We start from the raw sequence: 12,190 nt of genomic DNA, 5'->3' as shown, positions 1-12,190 counted from the left end.
TATTCTAGGGTTTGAATATTCCTAGTACTCTTATTGCTAAATTGCCCTAAGTCTTTGTTTAAAAGCAGGGTCTTTTGTTTGAGATGATGTAGCTAACCGTTGGATGAAAGCCGGTTATTGTTGTGTACAGATGGTTCACTTAGAAGACGTGTATTTGTTTTTCAGAATCTGATCAATAAAATGTGGCTTGGGGTCCCATCTCAAGATAAGATGGAAATCCGTAGCTGCCTGCCCAAACTCCTTTTGGCTCACCACAAAACCTTACCTTACTTTATCCGGAACAAGCTCTGCAAAGTTATTGTTGATATTGGCCGTCAAGATTGGCCCATGTTCTACCATGACTTTTTTACGAACATTTTACAGGTAAGGATATACCTAAGGAAACTTCATCTCATAAACTGTTTGTTTGTAGAAGTGATTATTTCCTTATCTTGAGGGGGAGTGTTCAGATTAGCATTTTGGAACTGCGGTAGTGAGGTCATCGTAGGACAAATTACCCACTTCGTGTTCTTGAGACATGTACCTTTGTGCGTGTTGAACGGGGACGGGGGCGGGGGGGGGGGTTGGATAACCCAGTCGCTTTGTTAACCTCATGGGAAATTTTGTTCAGCAAAGATCTGAAAGCCTGTTAGGTCCTGTGCCAGGTGTTGGGGTGCACGGCTGAGGCCTTTGACGGTTACGCTTTAGTAAGAAGATAGCTGTGCAAACGATCGTCCGACACTGTGGAAGTGTGTGTGGCGTGCAACGGTGGCATACAGCCTGCAGACCCCAGAAGCTGAGGTGTCCTCAGCGTTGTTGGGTGAGGCGGTGGGGTGCTGTTTTAAGAGACCGGATTGATGGGCTGGGGCCAGGCGGGGAAGGGCCCTGCTCTTGCAGGGGGGCTTCAGTTTGTAAGCTGTAGTCCTTCCGTGGGAGCTAATGAAAAGTGGGTAGAAGGGGGGAAGACAGGGCCACATTTTCGTGTTGGAGCCACAACTCTGGAACAGTATGGGGTGTGGATCGAAGAGGGGTGAGGCTGGACCCCTGACGCTGCTGTTGGAGAGATATGAGCTACTGTGAGGACCTGGCCCCCGGGCCTCTCTGGCGGGTGGAGGCGGGGCACTTGGGAGACCCAGTCAGGAGGCTTTGGTTAGTGCCTGGGTGGTGGAGGTGAGGCAAGGGCGGGATCTAGAATGCCTTCCCGGTTTCTGGCTCAGATAGCAGATTCTCCAGGCCAGGGGTGAAGGAAGAGGAAATGAGTTGGGGTGGAAGATGGGGAATTCAATTTGGCAGAAAAGGCACTTGATATTTGTGCCCTCCTTCTTTACCGGAGACATTGGGAGCTGTGGATCTGGGGCTCGGGAAGGTGGTCGGGGCGCAGGTCAGGATTTGGAAGTCATCAGGGCAAACAGAAGGTGGGACCCAAAAGCCAAGCGGGAGATGCCGTTGTTCACTTGAATCCTATGCGGAAGTTGGAAACACTTTCATATTATTGAGATAGTCACGGGTATACAGGAAATGGGCATTAGGTATCGTTTATAGAATAAAATTCTTCGTAAGTTAGTGTCTCGGTGACTGTAGGCTCAGGATTTTCTAACATTCTGTCTGCTCTTGTTACAAAGAATTAGAAACTAATTCTTTCTTAGCAACTAAGAAAAAATAGAGCATCCTTATTGCTTCTCTCAGTTCTCTTGAGAACTGCCTCAAAGTGATAGAGAAATTCTTCATTCAGTATTGTTTTGTGTAGTGACTCCATTTATCTAAAGGTTTAAAGGGTTGATACTGCAAAGGAGATTCATGCATTTACTCAGTAAGTTGTTTGTTGAATACGAGCCCTGCGCTAACTAAACGTGTGGGGAGATGGTAATGAAACAAAACAATGGCTCTGCCTTCTGGAACTTATAATCTCAAGGAGGAGACATCCGTAAACAATAAACAAATAGACTTATAGGTGCTTCTAAGTGTTATGAAGAAAATTAAATCCAAGGCAGGGAGAAAGAGAGCATCGGGGGTGTTGTCTAGACGGCGTGATGAGAAGGCCTTTTTTGAGGAGCAGCCATTCGAGTAGAAGCCTGAGTGGAAGTGATGGAGTGAGCCATGTGGGTATCTAGGGGAACAGTGTTGGAGGGAGAGGGAATAGTAGGTGCAAGGACCCTGAGGAATGGCAAGGAGGCCGGCGGGCCCGAAGGGGTAGGACACGAGGGGAGAGGTTTTGCTGGCTCTCTGTGGTATATTTGCCTTCACTCCAAGATGAGGACAGTTGTGGTCACTCTCCACGGCCTCCCTGGAGGGAGACTGCGTTCCTGGGTCAGTTAGTGGCAGGTCCCGTGAGAAGCAGCAGTGGACCGTGAGCCCGAGGCCCCCGGTCCTGCTGGTAGCAGTCGGGGGAGCCGTGTTCCCACCCGGCTGGGATCACTCCTTTCGATGGAGAACAGATTTCCTGTCAACCCTTGAAATATGATTAATGGTGACAAATGACCGTCTGGAAGAGCGTTTTTTAGGCGAAGTGCTCAGGGAGGTTTAGAAAGGCTAGTTGTTGCCCCCTGTTCTCTACCACTTCCCTCTTTGCACCCCTTCAAAAATGACTCCGTTTACCTCATGCAGCCTTTGTGACTTTGGAACGCCCCATAGTGGAAAGAGCAGCGAAGGGGGCAAGCGGGTGTGGGGTCTGCGTCTGTTGTCACAGATCATCTCTGGGTTTCGCCGCTCCTTCTGCTTCCGGGAGCCTCCTTTTCCTTCTCTGTAAAACGAGAGGATTGGAGTAAGTGATCTCTCAAATCCTTCCACTTGTAGTAACGCTCTGCTTCTTCTCATTTATCCGTACGAAGCAGTCAGTGGCGTGAAAGCCAGGTCAAGAATAACGGTGCTCCGCTGCAGACGTGTCTGGTAGTGATAAGAAAGTAAGCTTTTCTTCAGGTAGAGAGCTGCCCAGTTCTGGAACCATCCTCTCCATCCTGCGATCCTTTGGATAAGCCGTCTCTAAGAGGTTTTTTGCGGGCTCAGTTCCCTCACGGTCCGCTTGCTGTCTGGGGCGCATCGTTGTTTTGTGGTGGTTGTTTTGTTTTTTAACTGACAATTTGGTGGACATCTATGCAGTTCATGCCATCGTTGTGGTGACCACCGTACCAGGCAGAGAGGAGTTGATTTGGGGCCCCAGCGGGATACTTGGAGTTCTCTGTGCTGGCTTTGCCCTTTCTAGGCCACTGGAAAAGGAAATAGCTGAAGTTGAAACTGACCTCTGTTGCCCCCACTCTGCCCTCCACCTCCCACCCATACACTAGGCCAACTATCACAGCTTTGTAGAGTCTGTTCTTCAGATTCCTGAAATCTCCTGAGCTCAACCTGTGGTCACATTGTGCCTGGCACCAGGTAATTAAGGGGTAAGCAGCATAGGAAAAAAATTACCATTTCTTTTCTGGTTGGGTGGTGTAATAAAAATCATTGAGCCTTTTCAGAAGCTCACACTAAGTGCCTGAACTTGAGGGGGGGAAAAAGGATCTGAACTTGATCTTCAACCTAAAAGTGCTTATTTTCTGTTAAAGTAAATTGCAGAGAATTACCAAAGTTACAAGATTAAATTATATATGTGAAGATGGTCGAGAGAAATGCTAGTTTACAAACAAGCTTTTTGGACACAAAGCTGGTGAGAAGAAAAATATTTGATCAGGCTGTTCTTTTTTTTTTTTTTTTTTTTTTAAATGTTTATTTTTGAGACAGAGAGAGAGCATGAACAGGGGAGGGTCAGAGAAAGAGGGAGACACAGAATCCGAAACAGGCTCCAGGCTCTGAGCTGTCAGCACAGAGCCCGACATGGGGCTCTAACCCACGGACCGCGAGATCATGACCTGAGCCGAAGTCGGACGCTTAACCGACTGAGCTACCCAGGCACCCCTGATCAGGCTGTTCTTTCAGGAAAGAATAACTTTCGTTTTCAGTTGGCTTTTTGCCTGTCTCCCCTTTTTCCAAATGATGAGAGAAAGGAGGGCTTTGGATACATTTTCCATAGCGTAGGATTTTTTTTCCTATGGGAGCACAGAGCATCTCACACCTACAGGAAAAGTTTACTGCCAAATTGGAAGAGTCGGTAATACGAAGCATTCCCAGCCGAGAGAGTAAAAATGAGGGCGGTGGGGGAAAATAGACACAGAAAGAGGTAGAGGAGAAGGACGGGAGTGAAAGAGGGGGAAGGAACGGGAATCTTTAAAGTACAGATTGATAACCCACAGGCCTCCGGATGGGAAGAGATCAGTAAAGTTGCTTCAGGGATTTCCTGTTCCTCCTGCTGCGTTTTCTTTTACGTTGTTAGAAGTAGCCCAAACTTGGACAAAAAGAAGAGAAAACTTGTGGAGGCTGTATCTGAAGTTTCAGTGTTCAAGATAATTGATTTAATAAGAGCATTTTCAGCATGCCCTTTATTGCCAATTGTCTTACATCACGCTGCTCCCAACGACAGTTGAATTTATCCTCAGTTCCCTGAATTTCCTGCTCTTTGGGATGAGCTTTGCCTTAGTCTTCAGAGGGGAGAGCTGTTTGCAAGGGAAAGGCAGGTGCCCTGTATTGCTTGAAGTGGAGAAGGTGGGTTCTGTCCTGTCCGGCTGCAGTTCCTAGTGCCCTCCTCTTCTCTGATTTTTGTGGACTGAATAAATAAACAACTTATTTGTATCAGAGAATGAGTGATTTTTAAAGTTCATTATGATCAAAGAAGATGGTCGAGTGTTCCTTCAATTGTGGACGTATTCTTGTATAGATTGTAGCATAGAACTCCACAGAATTTTCGTGGCAGCTTGCTTTTACCATTTCTGGAAACTAAAAAGTAAATTGAATTAGTAACACTGTGAATTTTTGAGAAATTGACTAGAGAGACAAATAGTGTTAATGCTGTTGAAGGTGTACCTTTCTTTCTGTCTCTTGCTTAAGGCGACTAGTACAGTGTAGTGGATATTGTCGGTGGTAGAAAAATAACTCAAATCTCTATGTAGGTATTTGCAAAATTATAACCGTAGCCCTCATTATGCATGTTTCTGTTCTGCCACGTGTTTAATCTTGAACTTGCATGGAGCATGCAGAGCTTAGAAACGTAACATTGATTTAACCCCTGAATGTTGAAAAGATAACACACATTCCCTTGTTGCTAATACACGAATCTGGGCAAAGGGACCAGGGCTTTGTTGGGAATCTGGACATGTAGAAAAATTGTCGTGTTAGGTGTAAAAGAGCATTGTGTTCATGGTTCGAGTTTTGTCTTTAGAATAAAACGAGAACGTACTTTGAATCAGTAAAAAACGTACAGAAATGCGCTCTGAAGCACTGGTTTACGCGTCCCGTTCCTGTGAAATTAAACGCATGGAGGGACTCACGGGTTTAATGTTTCGTGGTCCTCCTCGTCCTTCCATCGGCTGGACAGTCTGCTCAGAACTTCTTCTTCCCTGCAGTTGATCCAGTCCCCCGTGACAACCCCCCTCGGGCTGATCATGTTGAAGACGACTTCAGAAGAGCTGGCCTGTCCCCGTGAGGACCTCAGCGTGGCTCGGAAGGAGGAGCTGCGGAAGCTGCTGCTGGACCAGGTGCAGACTGTGCTCGGGCTGCTGACAGGTGAGCCGTTCGGTGGAGGCCAGGGACGCTGGCGGTGGCGCTCTGAACTTTTGAGCAGTTTTGCTTGTGACCGTGGCCGAGTTGAAAAACAAGGAATGTGGCGGTGGCGTGTGCGGTCAGCACTGAGCCCCGTGTCCGGCACGTGGTAGGACCTCCCCAGATGCTCGTAACCTACTTGTTTGTACTGTCTTTATGAATCGGTCCTCACTGTCACTGTCGTTAAGGAGGTAGAGATCAGGTCACGGGAATGTGATTGAAATGCCAAGTGCCGCATTCTCAGTAAGGTGGGTGGCGAGCACTTCATGTAAAATAATTTGAATATAAGATCAGGAGAAGTTGGAGGAGGGGGGATGGGGAAATTTCAAAATCCGCTCAGGGAGGCGAGACCAGATGTGGCATCCGCACCCCGTGCGCCCGGTCGTGGTCGTAAGTAGCATTTTCCTCGTCATCTTGTCCGTTTTATCAGAGCCTCGTAACCGTGTGTGAGGAGTAAGAATAAACAGAAAGCAAAAGCAAGCCGCACAACGAGACGGGAAGGCGGGACGAGGGTGGAGCACGCCGGCTCGCCAGGGCCCTGCCGCTTGCTTGTGACGAGGAGCAGGTGCAGCCCTAGTCTCGGGGCCCTTGAGGCGCCGGGGGCCCGCTTGCTGCTTGAAGGAATGCCGCAGCGCAAAAAAAAAAAAAAAAAAAAGAGAGAGAGAAAAACAGTTTTTATCTGCAGCTCCTCTGCCCAGACTTCCTCTCGGATCTCTAGGAACTTGCTTCTTTTGTCTGTGTTACAAAAGTGCTGGGCGTGCAGTGGGCACTTAAAATCGGTTGAGAGTGCCCGATCAAAAGCAGACTTGTCGTTTGCCCCGTGTCCTTCCCCACGTCCCTAGGGGAGACCCACACCGCAGAGCATTTGTTCATTCAGAGCACGTTCAGCGATGCCCCCAACTAGATGTCACATTTCTATAGTTAAGGACCACGTCTGATATCTCTGTGTCCTGCCGTGAAGACGTTAACATTTTCTCAGTTGGGGTTAAATCCTCCATCTGACGGTGTCACAACTAGGCTTTTAATACGTTCACAAAGTTGTGCAACGATCCCGCGATCTAATTCCAGAACACTTTCATTACTGCCCTTTCCCCCTCCAACCCCTGGCAACCACTAATCTGTTCATCTCTGGATTTTCCTATTTGGCCTTTTCGTTTAAAAAAAAAAAAAAAAAAAATCATACACTATGTGGCCTTCTTAGTGGGATACTTCAAAGCCCATCCATGTTATAATATTAAATGTTTTGAAAACACCGTACTTTCAAAAGCTTTTACAGCTGATCATCTTATGCAGTAGGTTCCATAAAGAGGTACAGAGAGGAATAAAACAGTCCCTGTCTCTAATGAGGGGTACTTGAGTTGGGGAGAAAGACAGCTAAAGCCAGTGTGTTAAGAGTTTAGTAGAGGTGCGTTTTACTCACAGGCAGAACTGAGCAGACGAGACTTCCTGGGGACGATGGCGGCTGGGTGGCGCTCTGAGGGATGGACAGGCAGCAGCCTGGTAGAAAGGTCCAGCTTGGATTGGCAGGAGGAGAGCAGGTCAGAAGTTGGTGTGGAAGGAGTAGCACCCCGTTGAGCGTGCGCAGCCTTTGTATGGAGGTGGGGGTGAGGCCAGGTGGGGGAGCAGAGGCCTGAGGGAAGCCATGTTCCATGGGTGGGTGGCGCTGTTGGCTGGGCGAGGGGCGGAAGAGAAGCAGTGGCAGGTTTGTGGGGGAAGATGAATTGAGTTTAGGACATCCAGGTGGTGGTGTCCGGGAGTGTCTAGTTGGACCTACGGTGGGGAGAGGGAGGTTTAAATACTGACGTTTGATCGAAGGGATCAGATCTGTTTTTAAATCTGACTTTCATAGGTTAGACTTCATTTCTCTCTTAAACTCCATTTCTCCTTCCTCGCTAGGTATCTTGGAGACTGTCTGGGACAAGCACAGTGTCACTGCTGCCACCCCACCACCATCCCCGACCTCAGGAGAAAGTGGTACGGTCTGCCCACCACGTATGCTGTTCCTCTTTTTAAATGCACTTGGGGGGCTCGATGGGGTAGCGATTGCTTATCTATGCCAGATACAGATGCTGATTTTTCCTTCATCACTTTTTGGCCTCTCTGCCCACGTTTTCTGAGTAGGTAGCTCTACTTGGTTCTTTGTAAGTACTTGTACTTCCTTAATGTAACGTTTTGAACAACATACATTGTTTCTTCCTTACCCATCAGAAAAATGGCACCTTTGATGTTCTGTCATCTATTTCCGTTCCCTTCAGCTTACAACTGTGTTGTCCCTCCTGGTTTGTTTTTTGCTCTTTCTCAGATTTCATGGCTGTATTGCTCATGCTCACGTTGGCATGAGCCCGTGGGCCTGAAAGGTCTGCTTTGCAGTTATGCAGGGGTCAAGGTCCGAGGAGCTGGTTGGCTTCCTGAAGCCGGGGTGTGTGGGGGGGGAGTAGGGGGGCAGGGGGGATGGTAGGGGGGGGCGGCACGACACACGGGAGAAGAGGATGTGGAATGCTTTCTTCCCTTCGGGGCTCGGGGAAGATGGGGCCAGTGTGCAGTAATCACATCACCATCAACTTAGATCAGTTCAGAATAATTTGATAAAGCATGGCTATATTTACAGTGTCACTAAGTAGTTTACTGGAGGCTGATTGTCCACAGTTACATTAATCAGTCTTTCAGAAGTGAGTGCAGTTCGCCTAAAAATGGCTACTTCAAGGATAGAAAGAGGAAATTGTGTCTGAGCAGAAACTTTTCGTTTCTGAATGCTTGTGTTTACACTAAATGATCACAGGTGCTTTTCAAGTAGAGTACATCCTGTGAATTGCATATTGTTGCTTCCTCTGCTGTAAAGGTTGGTTGGTATGGCTGAGGGGAAATATTTCTCCATCTTTCTCCTTTACCCCAGGAAATGGGCTGTTGAAATCAGACACCTCTAAGCCCGAGCTGTTTCACGTAGCCTGTTATTGTTAGTATGTGGAAGCTGAAATTCTCGCAGAGCTGAAAATACAGCATGACGTTTTGAGGACTGCTCATAGTCTACCAATTTATTCCAAATTCCATTTGTCATACTTGGATTAAAAACTGTTAGCCACTTGTCAGACTTCTTAGATGAAACACTATTACAGAGCTTTAGAGTGTTTTAAAAGCCAACAGGGATTTGAACTTTATTTGTACTTGGTGGCAGACTTTCATTTTCAACGTGGATATTTGAGATGACTTAGCAGATTTAAATTTTGCAATACGTGATGATTAAAGGAAAAACTGCAAATGAGGCAGAGCCTTGCTTTCATGAGGGTACACTTTGGAATCTCTTGCAGGTTAGCTGATCTTAGAATATGTCATTTCGTTTAAATAGTAGCTTGCAAAGATTAGTTCTGTTGAATTGGATTTGGTTTTAGGTGGTTGAATAGTGGCTTAGCATCCAGTTTCAGTTAGCAGTTTACTCTAGTAAAACTTGTTTTTCTGAGATCATTTCCCAATGCCAAAAGTGTTATGTTTTAGTTGGCTTTGTTCAGCTACATGTTCTGAGCGAACTCAGTTTATGCTTTGATAGACTTATTTTCCTGGAGGCCAGGTTGGGGAATATCAGATAATACAAATCAAAAATATATTCTTGCCTCTTTTCTATGTTGCCTAGGTTTTGTTTATGAGGTTAGGTAAAATACAGTATGAACCAACTTGACATTTCCATATAAACAAAACCTAAAAATGTGGTGTGTATTTCTTGAGAATTGCCTCTTAGACAGTATTAAGACATTTTTGAAGTCTTGAATTTTAGTATTTGAGAAAGAACAAAACAAATGGAGACTGTTTGGAGCCTGGGAAGTTAAGCAAGCTGGTATACTTCCCCTTAAAAAAATAAAAAAAATAGGGGGCACCTGGGTGGTCCAGTCAGTTGAACGTCCAACTTCAGCTTAGGACACGATCTCACAGTTTGTGAGTTTGAGCCCCGTGTTGGGCTCGCTGCTGGCAGCACAGAGCCTGCTCTGGATTCTCTGTCCCTCTCCTGCTCATGTTCTCTTGCTCTCTCTCTGTCTCTCTCTCTCTCTCTCTCAAAAATAAAACATTAAAAAAAATACAGGATTGCATGTTCATTTGACATGGCTTTTTCTCTGACAGTTGCAAGTGAAGCTGTTGGATCTTGTTCCATTATTTGGATGATGCTGAGGATTTAATTAACATTTATTTTGATGGTTTTGCTCAGCTGCCTTTGTGCACTTAAGACACCAATTAAGCAGTAAGATTTCTAAAAAGTTGTTGAGCTTTATTGACCTAATAAGCTCGCTGTTACGGACAAAAATTATTCTGAGCAACCTTAGGGCCCAGTGAATAAAGCAGATAATTCCTATACCCACCCCACCCAACCTTTATTTAATCGGCAATCCCTGCCGGAATCCCCGAATCCCTCCGCGGTGGGTTTGGTGTTTTTTTCCCCCCTGCATACTTTCTGGTAGCATCGTTTTTGTCTGATCATTTTCAAAGAACAAAGCCCGGGGACGAGTCCCTGCGGTGGCTACTCTGGCAGTCTGGAGATAGAAGAAGCTTTGAAGGGTGCTTGTGGTCTGCTTCTCAGAATAGTTCCTCAAATTGTTGCCTTATCTTTGAAACTTGCCTCATTAGACCAGAATCCTGTGAAGTAGATGACGGTTTCATCTCTCGTTTACGAACGAGGAAACCGGGGCTCATGGGGGAAATCACGTCACCAGTAAGTGGTGGAGCAGGGGCGGCCTCGGCGCACGGTCTTCGTCCGAAGTTTGCCTTCTCGGCCGCTCAGCCCGCGTCTCTCTGCCTCCCCCTCCCCCTGGTTCAGAGCCCCGGCTACCCCGCATCTGCTGGGCGCCTTCCCGGACTGCGGCCGTCCTGGGCTGTGAGACGAGCAGGAGAGGAGGAGCAGTGCTCCGAGGACGGAACGTGACCGTGCCCTCCACACGCTGGGGCTGCGGCTTCCTGCTGCGCCCGGGCGGCCTCAGCCCCCCTGCTTTCAGAGCCTCTCCTCGTCCTCCCCTCTCTTTGCCTGGACAGATGGGGTGGGGGAAGCAGGGAACAAAATGAAATGGTGTGAATACTGCAGCTCCGAGTTAGCTTTCACTGTTCTGCAATAAAACTCGAGACCGTACCTTTCATCGGCGTGATGTGTACTGTCCAGTGTGGGTCTGTGCGGATACCAGTGATGGCAGGAGTCCGGGGTGCAGGTACGTTAGAGAGCTCAGATGGTGGGGACCAGTTTGTGCCTTCCTGTTTTCCACACTTTGCAGATCGCAGATCTTTGTGCACTTGGAAATCTTGTCACGTGTTCCCTTGTAAGCTGCTTAGAGGAAGATGTCTCTCGGGAGGGTCACTCAACTCCTGTGATCTCATTTTCTTAGCCTAAGGGCTCCTTGACTGGAATTTCTCTCCATTTCGCTGGACTGAGGCTGCAGTGAGATCCCTGGTTCTCAGTGGGGAGTGATTTTGCCCTGCAGGGGATATCTGGCTGGCAGCACGAGAAGTATTTTGGCTAGCGTAAGGGAGGAGAGGGTACTGCTGGCATCTGATGAGTGGAAGCCGGGGGTGTTGCTAGATATCCTACGACGCGCAGAACGATAACGAATTATCCAGCCCTGGATGTCAGTAGTGCCGAGGTCGAGAAACCCTGGATTAGAAAACGTAGAACTGAATAGAAAACACGACATTTAAAGAAATAAAAAAGTAAAAAAGCCCAGGGGATCTTTGCATGAATGCCTGACCTGTCTGGGTTACTTCCAAGTGAGTAAATGCACCAGAGTCGTCCAGGCACCTCTCGGCAGGGATGCACATTGCCGCCAGAGCCTGGCCTGATTCAGAGAAGCCGGTCGTTCACAGGCTCTACAACCAAGATGTTACCCTGTTGCATAGGTAGCTTGTCAGGCTCTCTCAAGTTTGCATTGGAAATGCAGCATGAAGCAATGTCTGTTCTGTGGTAATTCCTTCCCCTTTGTTTAAAGTACAGTTTTTGAGGGGCTCCTGGGTGGCTCAGTTGGCCGAGCATCCAACTTTGGCTCGGGTCATGATCTTGTGGTTTGTGGGTTTGAGCCCCTCATTGGGCTCTGTGCTGACAGTACATGTCCTTTGTCTCCCTCTCTGCCTCTCCCCTACTTGCTCTATCAACAACAACAACAACAACAATTTAAAAAAATACAATTTTTGGAAAGCTCTTTGTAGTCTACTAAAATACTTTGAAATATTTAAAGTCGAATAAAATCATCAGTTCTCAGCCTTTTGGCTAAGATCAAGTGTAGTATCTGTTCATATCAGTTTAAAGTTGAATAAAATCATTTTCATTGAGAACAACCTTAAAAGAGTCTTGTTTTGAGGGGCAAAAATCATAGGTCATCTTACACACTTAAAGAATTTTGCATAATCCCATTCAGCATTTGCCCTTGGGCTTACATCTTTCTACAGTTGTGGTCCTGGTGCGCACGCTCTTTTAATTAGGACTTTAGAGCATACATATTTTCCCGTATTTGAATCTTAGCTTTCTTATCGCTTTGCCTGGCTGCCTGATCCTTCCAGTGGGTCTGCTTTCTGGGAAGGAGCATAGGCTTAGGGGCCAGACCTGGGTTTCCGTTTCAGCTCT

The 12,190-nt window shown here is 47.1% G+C and overlaps 1 protein-coding gene, 1 long non-coding RNA gene and 1 other non-coding gene across 9 annotated transcripts in view; 2 read left to right on the top strand and 1 right to left on the bottom strand.

Moving 5' to 3' along the window:
* The window catches only part of XPO6 (exportin 6), a 103,897-nt gene that overhangs the window by 35,492 nt on the left and 56,215 nt on the right, over nucleotides 1–12,190 (top strand). For 4 of the 7 annotated variants that reach the window (XM_019431830.2, XM_019431833.2, XM_019431832.2 and 1 more), the window contains exons 4-6: nucleotides 166–363; nucleotides 5,412–5,571; nucleotides 7,504–7,599. In XM_019431830.2, coding sequence (XP_019287375.2) covers nucleotides 166–363; nucleotides 5,412–5,571; nucleotides 7,504–7,599 — 454 coding nt within the window. The remainder of the gene's footprint in view (nucleotides 1–165; nucleotides 364–5,411; nucleotides 5,572–7,503; nucleotides 7,600–12,190) is intronic. The other 3 variants (XM_019431835.2, XM_019431834.2, XM_019431831.2) reach the window with 1 other exon arrangement.
* On the bottom strand, nucleotides 6,733–10,877 carry LOC109256493 (uncharacterized). Its single transcript, XR_002075683.2, has 2 exons — nucleotides 10,713–10,877; nucleotides 6,733–7,377 (listed from the first exon to the last, which is right to left on the bottom strand). It is a non-coding gene; the product is annotated as an uncharacterized LOC109256493 (long non-coding RNA).
* Nucleotides 11,817–12,008, top strand: LOC128774883 (U2 spliceosomal RNA). The gene has a single exon (XR_008419389.1). It is a non-coding gene; the product is annotated as a U2 spliceosomal RNA (small nuclear RNA).

The sequence above is a fragment of the Panthera pardus genome, unplaced genomic scaffold (assembly GCF_024362965.1).
Source record: "Panthera pardus isolate Hobbes unplaced genomic scaffold, ASM2436296v1 HiC_scaffold_5, whole genome shotgun sequence".
NCBI lineage: Eukaryota > Metazoa > Chordata > Mammalia > Carnivora > Felidae > Panthera > Panthera pardus.
Note: the sequence above shows the minus strand (reverse complement) of the source record. Positions and strands in the feature narration are given on the sequence as shown.